Consider the following 13,452-nt stretch of genomic DNA (forward strand, 5'->3'; position numbering starts at 1 on the left):
CACTAGCCTGCGAAGCCAAGGGTAGTTTGTTAACTGGGTTCAAGTCTCCTGACTATCGGTAATTATCACTTCCTACACTGATGATTGCATAAGCATGAAATATTAGTGTCTGTAATTTTAAAAGTTATTTAAAAAAATATTAAATTTTTTTAATATATTTTTTTATTGCATTTTCACTCCAAACAAGGCACAGTGCCACTTTGATGTAAGAGGCGACGATCTGGGATATAATTTGCAGCAGTACTATGTAGGGAGTTGGGTAGCAAGATGTTTGTTTATATTGCACTTGAACTTTTGCATGTCACTACAATCAGGGAAGTAGGAACCCGGAAGGGAATTCCAAAGTCTAGCAGTCTTAAGAAAGAAACTATTAGAGTAGAAGGCTTTCTTACATCTAGGGATTTCTACCGTGTAAGGGTGGGATTTTGCTGTTTGTCTGGTTTATTTATATCGAAGGGGTACAAGGGCTTGTATCTATACCTAATCTAATAGGTCCCACAGTGTCAACTAAGTTCCAACCCCTGCCCCATCATTACAATCTTGTGTCCCTATGCTTGTTTTACAAGTATTTTTTTTTTTTTTTTTTTTTTTTTTTACACAGTGATCACCACTTATCAAGGCCCGGAAGCCACTCAGGGATAAGGGTTATTGCAAGTACATTACGTTAGTGTGGAGATTTGATGAAGTGTTTACTTACTTCATTAGGAATTTGTTAACGTTGGACTTGACGACATCCAAGTTGTAGTCTGGTGGGAAGCAGGCAGACGGAACAGAGTTCCACAGGCGTGCAGTATTTTAAATAAATGTGCTCTGAGCTCACTACACTTGTATCCTCTTGACCTACATATCCCCGACAAACACAATTAGCAACAAATTCTCATCCTTCATTGTAGAGTATCCCTAGATACTGGAAAGCCAAATAGTTTCTTTCCTTGAACTGCTAGATTTTGGAATTCCCTTCCTGTTGCCTGAATCCTTGACTTTACTGACATGCAGAAGTTTAAATGTCATGTAAACCGACATCTCGCTCATCTCTTCTAAACATGATCCCAAATAGTAGCTCCTTATGTCCCAGTGGTAATATATCCTGTTTGTGGTGAATATGACTAAGATATATATAGTACCTATTTACAATGCCTTCCCACAGGACAGAGTTAGACACCAGGTTGTTTTTTAACGTGGAGAAAAGGTACAAAAATAAAAAATTGTCTCAGTCATGAAGGACTGCTCCTCCACCGAGAGAGAACGAGAAATTGAAGTGCAGCATCTGAAGAACAGATACTGCACTTTGATCTTGGCCAAACGATATATAGTATTATACTAGCAAGAAACATGGAAAATATGAGACACAAGAAACTCTTGCTTCCATTCTGGAACACCATATTACTATTTCTATTGCTATCTTATAATTTCTACAATGATTATTTTTCAATTCATGAAGGGCGTTCCAAAAGAAATGCCTCCTATTTTTATTCCACCCAAATGGATCAGAGGGGATTGCAAATTGCATTGTCATGATGATTAAACTTATGCATTCATGACCTGAAAGTTTCATCTCTCTGTTATAGATATTGACGGTAGTGTGAGACTCTAAGAAAGCAACCCCTATCATGAACATGTCAGAAGCAGAAATGCATCATTGAATTTCTGGCAAAAGTGCATTGAGAATGATGCTGACTATGTAGAAAAATAAATTCTTCAGCACAAATAGTTGTTCATTGCAATGGTACCACTCCAGTCTTTGTAGCTATCCAACTATTTGAATTACAAAAAATAGGTGGCTTTACTTTGGCCTGAAACTTGTATAAATAAAATAAAGTAAAATCTATTTGCTGTAAAAAAAACGTTTTAATATTTAATGAAGGTGAATATTTGGTTATAATCAGCTAACGTACCTCCTAACTTCCGGCGTGGTTGCTACCGGAAGCGGTGACATGGCAAATCAGTTCCTTCATTTTTATTGTTATCTTCAGTATTTCTATTGTGAATCGATTTATTGAAATAAAATATAAGAAAAGGACATTATTGAAAACTATACCATAAAAATTTAAAAAATTATACAAATAAAAATAACACAATTAGTATTTATTTGCACTTATAATAACAAAATTTTAAAAATAAGTTTTTATAGTTTTTGAAATTTTATAAAAAATGATTATTAAATTATAAAAATACATTTTTTTCCTTAAATTAAAAAAATAAGTTTTTATTTGAATTTATATAATAAATGTTCATTAAAGTATAAAATAACAAAATTTCAAACATCATAAAACATGTATCCAATACATAATAATCTCAAAATAGTTTTAAAAGATTTTGAAAAGTGTTTTCAATAACTCTTTTTAAAAAATAGTGCAAAAGGTGTTTTCAATAATTCGTCAAAAATAAAAATAAATAAATAATAATAAAACTAATTTCAATAACTCTTAATTAAAATAAGACTAAAAAAACTTTTCAATGATTATTAAATAATAAAAAAAAAAGAATGATCGGAAAAATGTAATAAAAAAAACTACATGCACAGAGGGGATATAGGCGTAAGACAAAAAGCGACGGAACTGATTTGCTTTCTCACTGCTTCCGGTAGCAGCTACGCTGGAAGTTAGGGAGTACGTTAGCTAACTATAACTGAATGTTTTGTTGAAAGATGATTTTTTAGTGTTTTTGTTTCTTAATTCAAAGCAGCAGTTGTAAATACTATCAGTTCTTATCAATAACATAAATAGGTCACTCTCTAAAAGATAATTGTTTTCCATATTTTAATAATGGCAATATTAGATATTAAAAATGACTGTGTCTTCCTAGCAAAAGCAATGGAAGTCATGATTCCGTGACAGCATCAGGACTGGGTAGATAAAGTTAAGTGGGCTATTTTATATAACGAGTCGAAAATATTAAAGTTTATCTCAAATATTTTCATGCCCAATAAAATGTAACTCTTAAACAACCCACAAAGGCTTGTAATAATTCAAGTGTTTCACAGCAACTCATAAATGTGTCATCAGTAAAAAGTTGCCTTGAACTCGAAACACTTCAAGAACGGAATGTGAAATTATAGTTTGCAACATTTTAGAGCATGAAATAAAAATTGTTAAAACTTTTATATCGTGTTTCTATTTACTAGTCTCCCCACAAAGGCAGTTAAACACAAGTTTTTTTTTTTGTTTTTTTTTAATGTGAGGAAAACCCAGCTCCCCAAAATGTCATTCTGGGTTGGAAAAAAACAAAAATTACAATTACCTCCGTCTAGAAGGAATTCGCCTTCACTGACAAGACAGAATTGATTATACTTTGATCCTCATGTGTCATGCCATCAGCATCATATTTGGTTTAACATCTGTTTTATGCAATAACATCTATTGGATACCTTTTTGAATTGACTCCCAAACTAATCTATCTCTACCCAGGTCTTTATTTATCCCTCTTTCTCTCAAATCCATCCTTATCAATTCCTCCTATGTTTTCTTTGGCTTGTCCCTGCCAACTAAACCTGCTATTTGTTTTATTTGGATTCATCAGACTACTGTTCTCATCTTGAGTGTGATTTTCAAACGTTTTGGTCGATGTAACCTCCGACCTTCTTCAGGTGTATCTTACCAAACTTAGGAATGTTTCTGTTGAATTTAGGAATTTCCACTAGGACTTTTGGCACAGTGGTTTAGAGTACTTGTAAAAATCAGTTGTAAAAATGATATTCTCCTGAAGGTTGAAGGCTCAATTCTCAGTGTGGGTGACCAAAAAATACAATAGTGAATTACTTAGAACCTCTATCCAGTCATGACGGAGGGAACGAGCATGCTACCCCTGTGAAGTAAATTAAGGGATCCCTTCGAAGTTCCACTGAAGATAACACTGAAGATGAGAGCCGTAGTCCAAAATATACAAATAATACGAAAACCAATGCTCATCTCCAAAATTCAGAAACGTCATAAACCTGCTATTTAAACTGTTCTACATTTAACTCAAACACTTGTATCCATTTTTTTTTTTTTTTTAATGTGGCTAAACCAACAAAGCAGGTGGTCTTAGATAGGTTTTGTATCGGAATATCTTCGATAAGTATTGATAATCGAAAAATTCAGATGAAAGAAGGAACAAGCGACTTTGACAAAAGTTAACACTTTATACAATGTAACATCACAAGTGCATTTGAGAAATTTTATTACTATGCAAGCAGAAAGGCCCGGTATATAAAATCAACAGTAGGTTCTTTGATATGATAAAGGCACATTCGAAATGAATGTTTGCTAGAGCACAATTGAACCATGATACTTGACTTTTACATTTTAAACTTTACTTCAAACTATTATATATAAATTTCAATATCACTATAAAAGTAAGAATGTGTGTGTGTGTGAGGACACTTCTCAACCTATGTACTCAACAAATTTTTTTGAAATTTGGTATATATTTAGACATGTGGAAAGCATTTTAATCCATTTTCATCCAGAAAAAGGCTAAAGGGTCAAAAATAAAAAAAATTGGTATGTGGAAGGCCATCACAGCTTCCTTATATCAAGTATGAGTTGGTTTGAAAACACTATTTAAGTCATATCAAGCTGGTGTAATGGTTATTGCAGTTGACTCCTGTCTTTAGTTTCCGTTTCATCTCGAGTATTTTTTTCCTATAAAAAATTGAACAATTTAGAAAGAAAACAATACTTGCATGCACATGTCTCCGTTTCTTCCCATTTTTTTTTTTTTATTTTTTTTTTTACTTCATTTTTTTTTATTTATTTTTTTTTTTTAAAGAAATTTAACGTCATGTGTAATGCCAGGAACATTTGCCAGTAATTTTATAAAATCAACAGTACATTCTCTACAGTGCAATGTAGACTACAATGTATCGTGGACTAAGTCACTGTAGGAAGGCATACAAAGCTTCCACCCGCTGCACCATGATGTGTCCCCAACTAGAGCAGGCAATCAATCGATTTGATTGAAAAATGAACAATATCACTGATTTCAATGACAATAAAAATATGCAATGTGAAACATTTGTTGATCATCATTCAATCCTGGGCAACGTTGGGTTTTCTTGCTAGTGAGCTATATATGCAGAAATGCTTATCAAACACTCATCACATTTTAGACATTGTCTTTCATGTTAATGTGTAATTCTTTTTATACTAATGAGTTACAACTTACAAAGGCCATAGGCGACTCGAGGATAAGAGTTCATGAGATTGTCAGTTGGATGATGAATAATGTTATGAGAGGATTGGAAATGATGGATTGAATGGTCAGAATTTGATTACTTAAGAAGATAGGTATTGACTCTGTTATATCTTATTTTATTTTTTTTTTTTGGGAATCCTTTGAGACGAGGTCTTCATAATTTATGTATTCCTTTTTTTTTTTGCGGACTGTTATCCCCATCTTCATAGCTGTTGTTGTTTCACCATGTTTTGGTCAACTTATCCTCTGGTCGTCTCTATGGGGCCCGTGGTGCAGTGGATAGAAGCATTGAGTCTCTACAGTTCCAGGTGAGCATTATTTGAAGACAGCAGTTTCAATCTTACCCAAAGCAGGCCAGAGGATTAGTTGGTCAAAACGTGATGAGACAACAACTATGGAAGGCAGTAATTACTGGGGATACAGTTACAAGACTCTGCATTCCTATCCCGTCATGGTTAGCCATCTGAAGAACGTGGATAAGTTGGCTGAAACGTGGTGAAACACCAACTATGAAAATGAGGATAACAGTCTGCAAAAAAATTCATAAACCATGTTTTAGCTCCATACAAGTTCTGTTCGGTTTTAGCTACACAGGAAAAAAGGAAAGTTTTTTGCAATGTTTCAATTCTAATGTGACCAAACCCACCATCTCCTGTTTTGCACAGATCTATATTATCTAGGTTTATTCTTTATTTTAGGTCATGAGATCTAAGTCTGTTCTTTAAGACTTGCATTGCATATCCATCCTATTATTCTTATATCATTTTTCTCCATGCAATGCATATTCTCAGCCTTCAACGACCAGATTTCATAGCCGTAACTTATCACAGTTTACACTTGCCTGCTAAACTGTTCCTTTGGTCAAAAGTGGTAATACTCTGCTAGTTAGTAATGGCAGAAGTTTCCTGAATGCTACTCCATCCAATCCTCATTGTTGTATTGTTGGGCATTATATAAACAGCATCTGTTTAACTAGTGCCTTTTTAGTGTTGTGATATGTACAGCATGTAATAAAATGTTCTTTTATTGTGTGGATGTTTCATATACAGTAGAACCATTCATTAACATCAGTCTGTGTAGCTCACAGGCAAAGAACGTACCTTTCTTCAGAGTTGTACACACAGTCACGGACGCTACTACTTTATATATAGAGATTTTTATCATAGAAGCTAAGTGACAACTTGGATTTCACAAATAAATATTTTTTTACTTAATCTAGGCTTAAATAACACTTTTTCGATGAGTTGAATAGCCGGTCTCTCCCCCCCTCTCTCTCTCTCTCTCTATATATATATATATATATATATATATATATATATATATGTGTGTGAGGAAGGTGGGTTCTCTACTGTGCTAAAAGGTTACTCACACTCGAGAGTATCCTGTATCTCTACAAGGCAACGGTTCACCCATGCATGGAGTATTGTTACCACATCTGGGCTGGCACATCTGCCACTAGTCTCTCGCTCCTAGACAGGATTAAAAAAGAATCGCCAATCTAATAGTTTGTGCACTATCAACTAAACTCTAACCTGTGGCATTCTTGTGCCTGTTTTACAAATATTTCAATGGCAAGTGTCCTGACGAACTCATAGCACTAGTACCCCCTCGACATCAATACTCTCGACAAACCAGACAAGCAGCAAAATCCCACCCCTACACTGAAGATATTCATTAATGCTGTAAAGTCTTCTACTCAAATAGCTTTTTCCCTCGGACTGTTGCACTTTGGAATTCCCTCTCAGGCCCCTGCTTCCATGACTGTACTGATATGCAGAAATTCAAGTGTAATGTGAACAGACATCTCACTACCCAACTCACTAAATAATATCCCTGTAAATCTGGTCACAAATAGTAGTCCTAAGTGACTGTGTACCTTGTTCGAGGTGAAATAACAGTAATATATATATATATACTCACACACAATGTGTCTTGTATATATACGTGTTAGTATTTCTTACATGTCTCAATATATAAAAATCTGTTTGGATTCTTTGGACTCCTGTTCTCATCTTGAGTGTTATTTTCACAATGTTTTGATCAATGTAACCTCCGGCCTTCTTCAGGTGTATTTTGTCAAACTTGGGAATCTTCATGGAATTTTGAACAGAATTCTATATTTAATACATGAGTTTGGCAGAAAGATTCCTGAGTCTGACAAAATACTCCTGAGGAAGGCCAGATGTTACATCGATCGAATAACACTCAAGATGAGAACAGCAATCCAAATAATCCTCATCTCAAAAATTCAGAAACATAAAAATGTGTGTTGTTATCCATATTCTTCTATTTTACTCCAAAAACATTTTTTTTTTTTTTTTTTTTTTTTACGAAGGAGTCACCAGTTATCAAGGCCTGGGGGACACTCGAGGATAAGGATTAATGACTGTATGGTAGTCAATGGGACAATATTGTAGCAATTGTTAGTAGTAGAAATTTGGTAAATTGGATTATTTAAGAGGATGGCCCATCAAGAATATTGGACTTTAAGACGATCATGTTGTAGTTAGCTGGAAAGCAGGAAAACGGAACAGAGTTCCATAGGCATGCAGTTCTAAGAAAGAAGCTTTGTTCATGGAATGTACATTTAGATTTAGGCACAGATAAAGAGTGCGGTAAATTATTGATAGTGGTTTCAGCTGGACTAGTGTTTTATTATGAAAGTTTGTAAAAGGGGGACCATAGATTGGAGCTCAGACGAGTACTTGCAATGAAAATAATAATAGAGCAGAGACTGGCTCGCAATGTTTCTTTTATGGGAAAGAGGTTGCAGGGAAGAGAAAAGGTTATCTCCTACTAGGCTACAAATTCTATTTTGAACTCTGTCAAGGTAGGATAATATACTTCTAGCAGCTTGCCCAGATGTGGTAAACCAAAAATCTTGTCAAAACATGGAGCCTCTCCAAGATGAAATCCATTCATTTCAATTTATGCCAGACGGGGATTAGAGCATTGATGATAAAAAAAATAGAAGCGAGGTTTTAGATACATTAAAATTAACCAGCAACCTCTTTCCCTATTGCACCATGTACTCAAGATCAGAAGAAAGAGAATCAGAGATCTTGGTTATTTATGGCCTTTGAAATGTTGCCATAGATGGTAGTGTCGTCAGCATAAATGTCTATGAATTACCTTAGGATATGATTTGGGAGATCACTGATGTAGATCAGAGAGTTGGGCCCAGGATGGAGCCCTGAGGGACTCCAGCATTAATACTGTGAGCTTCTGATTTCTGCCCATCAGCCACTACTCTTATGAACCTATCAGAGAAATGATTTAGAAGACATTTCCAGCTATAGCGTAGCTGGAGACCTTTATGCCATACCCTATCAAAGGCCTTTGATATGTTAAGATCAATTACCCTAGAAAGGAAGCCTCCATCAAGAGATTTGCTAATATATATATATATATATATATATATATATATATATATATATATATATATATATATAACAGTTAGTACATCAGCTGTAGATCTAGCAGAACGGAAACCATATTGGATGTTGCTGAGGAGGTGATTTTTGCTGAGGTGGCTGACTACTTATTTAACACAGATTCCAGCAACTTACTCATAACGCACAGGAGACTGATTATTCTGTACTAAGAGGAAGATGACCAACATTCTGCATGTTGTACAAGTCCACTTCCCTTGTTTTGGTGTCATGCTTTTTTCTGAGATGACATTGAAAATTTCTTTGGTGTTTTGTGTGATGAAAGTGACCCTTCTCAAAGATTTCCTTTGATTCTTTAATAAGCTGATTTCCCTCTTTTGACTAATTCAACAAACAAGATCAACAGTTTTAGTAGTATATATATATAGATATATATATATATATAGACCACCTCTAACCTGTTTGGTCTCTCTCTCTCTCTCTCTTTCTCTCTCTCTCTCTCTCTCTCTCTATATATATATATATATATATATATATATATTTATATATATTTTATAAGTTTGGTGGTTAAATTTTAAATTCTGAAAAAAACAACATATAGACACATATATTCGAATTAAGAATTTATTGTTTGACAAAAGGAATATATAGAAGGGGTTATGTATTTTCCTTAATCCATGGATTTTCAATAATGGCTCATATCATCAGATGAAATGAAATGCGGTTAGCAAAATGTTCAGCTGTGAATGGAAGCTTATTTTGCTTTTCAGCATAGTTATTGAAAATAGTTTTGTGAGTGGTTGTGGATAATTATATGGAAAAAATTATACGAAAGAAGTTGATACAACCTGGGCAGTCCATTATCGGAAGGAGTACATTGTCCTTCGGGGTTATAAATCTAGGTGGGCAGAAAATAGGTCCAGGGGAGTAGGTAATATTCCCATATAGCAAAAGCGTATTGCTCCTTACTGATTTTTCGAAAGGTATACGAGGTAGCCTTATTCGTTGTTGCGTTGAGTGTGTGTTGGTTGATGTAGTCCAAAAGCTTTCTCGGTGTTGACAAAGTGTATCCGATGTTTGGTGGATATACGATTCCATTGTAATTATCCCCGTGAGTAATAGAATTTGAGCATTGAGTTAAGTGTGCAATGGACCTCGAAATATTGAGCTTTTCCTTTTTTTCGCTAGGATCACCTTGAAAGTATTACTTCAAATAATATCTATCAGGATTTTTCATCTGAATTCTATCAGTGTCTTATCTTGCTTATATATATATATATATATATATATATATATATATATATATATATATATATATATATATATATATTACTAGAATAATTTTTAAATACCTACAGACACTAGTAGTTTATCCTTTCGGAAATCATCAGTGCAAGGATTCATGATTACAGCCAGTCAGGAGATTCGACACATATATATATGACAAAAGTCAATATTCCAAATTTTAAGATGTTGACCATCTTACTGTTTATTTCTTTAAGTATGTTGAAATGCTCAATTCTTGATAGCACCTGTTTCATAGCGCAGAATTATTCATGCAATTATGATGTCAATTTTTTAATTTATTCTACCCTTAACTCATCAGAAGAAAAGGAACTCATCACTTTTAAAACAAAATAAAGGAATATGGGCATGATTGCAAAATATGAAAATAGAAAGAGAAGTTGCAATTTATTTTTCTTTTTATTATGCCATCTTTGAATTTTAATATATTTAGAATTTATATATACAGGGTGACCCCCAAAAAAACGGCCCCAACTCTAATTAGGCCTCGTTTCTTAGTGTTTTGTCCGAATGAAATGAAACTTTGGTCATAACTAGTTTCTTATATTCAAAATATCACATTAAAACACTAGGGTCTTTGGCCTTTTTTTTCTCCGTTCTACAGCATATGTTCTAGATGGCCTCTATTTAGCTTTTGTTTTTTGTTTTTTGGTCACCCTATATATATATATATATATATATATATATATATATATATATATATATATTAGAATAGTTTGCAAAAATTCCAAAGATCAAGTTATTTATGTTGGTATTTTATTATTTTCACAGGGAATACAATATTGTTTCGTTCGTAATTGGCAAGTCAACAAAATTATGTCTTTGCTGCATTTTTAGTCGCTTACTCATCAAATGTTCATCTTAAAAAAAAAAAAAAATATATATATATATATATATATATATATATATATATATACACACACACACACACACATACACGTTCTTTTGACATTTGTTGATAAAATGCTGTTTTCAAACAAACAAATCACACTGATTTTGGGGAATTATGATTCGTCTTGATATCACATTTCTTTTGACAACTATAATTCATCTTTTATGACGTCACTGATTTTGGCAATTGTAATTCATCTTTTATGAATACTATTGCGGCAATTCATTTTTATGATGTCACATTTCTTTTGGCAATTATAATTCAGTTTTTTATGTAATACTGATTTTGGCAACTACTATTTATTTTTATAAGGTCATCCATTTTCAAGTAAAAATATATTTATTTCTTGATAATAACCATGAAGTTTGTTCAGCAACAATGAAGCCAGATTAATAGAAGATATAGATAAGTAATGGTAATTTCCAATAATATATATATATATATATATATATATATATATATCTTTATATATATTTCTGTGGAAATGATTTTTTTTTTTTTTCAATTATATTTCACTTTTTTTATATACCAATCCTTAATTTATGAAGCTCAATGTAAATACAGAGCATATAACAAACAAATGACAAAAATCTATATTCCAAATTTCATGATGTTGACCATCTTACAGTTTATTCCTTTAATTACGTTGACATTTACAATTCTTGACAATAACACTTTCGTAGTGCAGAATCATTTATTTAATTATATCAATCAATGAATCTATTTTGCCCTTAAATCATCAGAAGAAATAGCAACTATCAATCCACCAAAAGAAAATAAATGCATTTGGGCATGATTACAAAACATCCGAAAATTGTAAGAGAAGTTGCAATTTTTATTTTGTCTTTTATTACATTATATATATATATATACTAGCAGGTTTCCCGACATTGCCCAGTCATAAAATATGCTTAAATATGATATTTTGATTAATGCAAATTTCGTATTTATTATATTATATTGAACCCAATATATAAAGTTTAAAAAAATGCACCACCACTGAGAATCGAAATCAAAATGTTTAGCTTACGATTTGCTTCTTTTTTTTTACTTTAATGCCTGAGCTATGAAGACATGTTTGCTGCAAGGCTAAAAATTAAAACATGGGCCAATAGCTATTACGTTACACATGCCTATTCGTAATGTCGTTGTTCGACCTTCACTTGGCAAATTCCATTTTTTTTCTAAATTTTCACACTTTTGCACTGATTTTCTCCAGCTAAAACACAAATATAAAGTTTTGCATAGGTTCGAATATCCTATATATTAAATTTCATGTCTGTAGACTAAAAACTGACAGGAGTTTGGTAGCTCAAATTTTTTAAACAAATATATATACGCATACATAAATATATATATATATATATATATATATATATATATATATATATATATATATATAAAGAGGTTTGTGTTTACTATTACATTTTTACACAAATATAAATCATGTAGAATATCTGCATGAATATAATTGCACATAATAATTAATTAAAGATGGTCATCCTATAAGAAAACTGAAAAAAACTAATAGGGAATTAATTAAAATTAATGTTTAAAAGAATATGCAAATTAGCTAGATCTTTTGCAGATGAATGCAAACAAATATATAACAAAGTTGTATTTTCTTAAATAAATAGAAAAAAGGGGTTTTAATATGAATATCAATACACGCAAAAAAAAAAAATATAGGATATACTTTTTTTTACTTGAATCAAATGATTCAATTTCAGCATTTGTTACTAATTATAATTAATAAGTTTTTTTTTGTTTTTTTTTTTTACTATGGTATTGTCTTAGTTTGGTTGTGTGGAATGTGTTAGAATAAATGTTTGATATTTAAAGTAACAAAAATATTGAACTAATACATTTTGCAGATTATTATCTGGCGCTTATCTTACAGTTCTTTGATAGATTTTTTTGTCATTTTTTTTGTTGTATCAGTTTTTTTATTTTTAAATAGATTCTTTTAAGTAATATGTCCATTGTAATAATTTTCGTTTTTTTTTTTATTTCAAAATGAAAAAGTCAAGTATCATGGTTCAATTATGCTCTAAACAACATTTATTTTGAACATGCCCCTGTCTTTTCAAATAACCTAGTTGATTTTATATGCCAGGCCCTTTTGCTTGTACATTGATAAAACTTCTCCAATGCACTTGTGATGTTAGGCTGTATAAGGGTGTTAACTTTGGTTAAAATCAAACTGTTCCTTCTTAAATTGGATTTTTTTCGATTATTGATTTTTCAATACTTATCGGGGGCATTCTAATACAAAATCTAAGAACACTCTTAGACACATAAAGTACATTTGTATGAAATTTTTTTAAAAATTGGCCCAGTTGTTTTAGAGTCTACAGGGAACGAACTTGCACACATACACAGTGCCTTTTATATATAAGTAGAGATTTGGCTTAGTCTTCTCATGCAAACTTCTCAGAGCATATCTTGATATAATTCACATTGTGTGCATGTAATGGCATTCCAATTCAAAACGATTTTTTGGTAAGTTTTAAAGGAGACATTTTTTTTTATGGAAATTATTGGTGCTTGTGTACTTACTGAAGCGCGCTATTTTTAAATAGTATTTTCAAATTAAATTAAAATTTTACGGTATCTTTTTTTTTTTAAATTGTTAGATGAAAGTACAAAATAGTTACAAAACCCCCTCCTTTCCTCATGTTTAGA

General features: G+C 32.1%; 1 protein-coding gene across 4 annotated transcripts in view; it reads left to right on the forward strand.

The window, feature by feature from the left end:
- Positions 1 to 13,452, forward strand: part of LOC145245725 (transmembrane protein 230-like) — a 78,055-nt gene that overhangs the window by 41,412 nt on the left and 23,191 nt on the right. Inside the window, exon 1 of one of the 4 annotated variants that reach the window (XM_080107270.1) lies at positions 11,047 to 11,182. The exons of the other annotated variants lie outside the window; for them this stretch is intronic. Within the exon in view, the coding sequence (XP_079963396.1) occupies positions 11,180 to 11,182 (3 nt within the window). The 5' untranslated portion in view covers positions 11,047 to 11,179. Of the gene's footprint in view, positions 1 to 11,046; positions 11,183 to 13,452 lie in introns of those variants that run through there. 4 annotated transcript variants of the gene reach the window in all.

The sequence above is a fragment of the Euprymna scolopes genome, chromosome 23 (assembly GCF_053919585.1).
Source record: "Euprymna scolopes isolate OS-2025 chromosome 23, ASM5391958v1, whole genome shotgun sequence".
NCBI lineage: Eukaryota > Metazoa > Mollusca > Cephalopoda > Sepiida > Sepiolidae > Euprymna > Euprymna scolopes.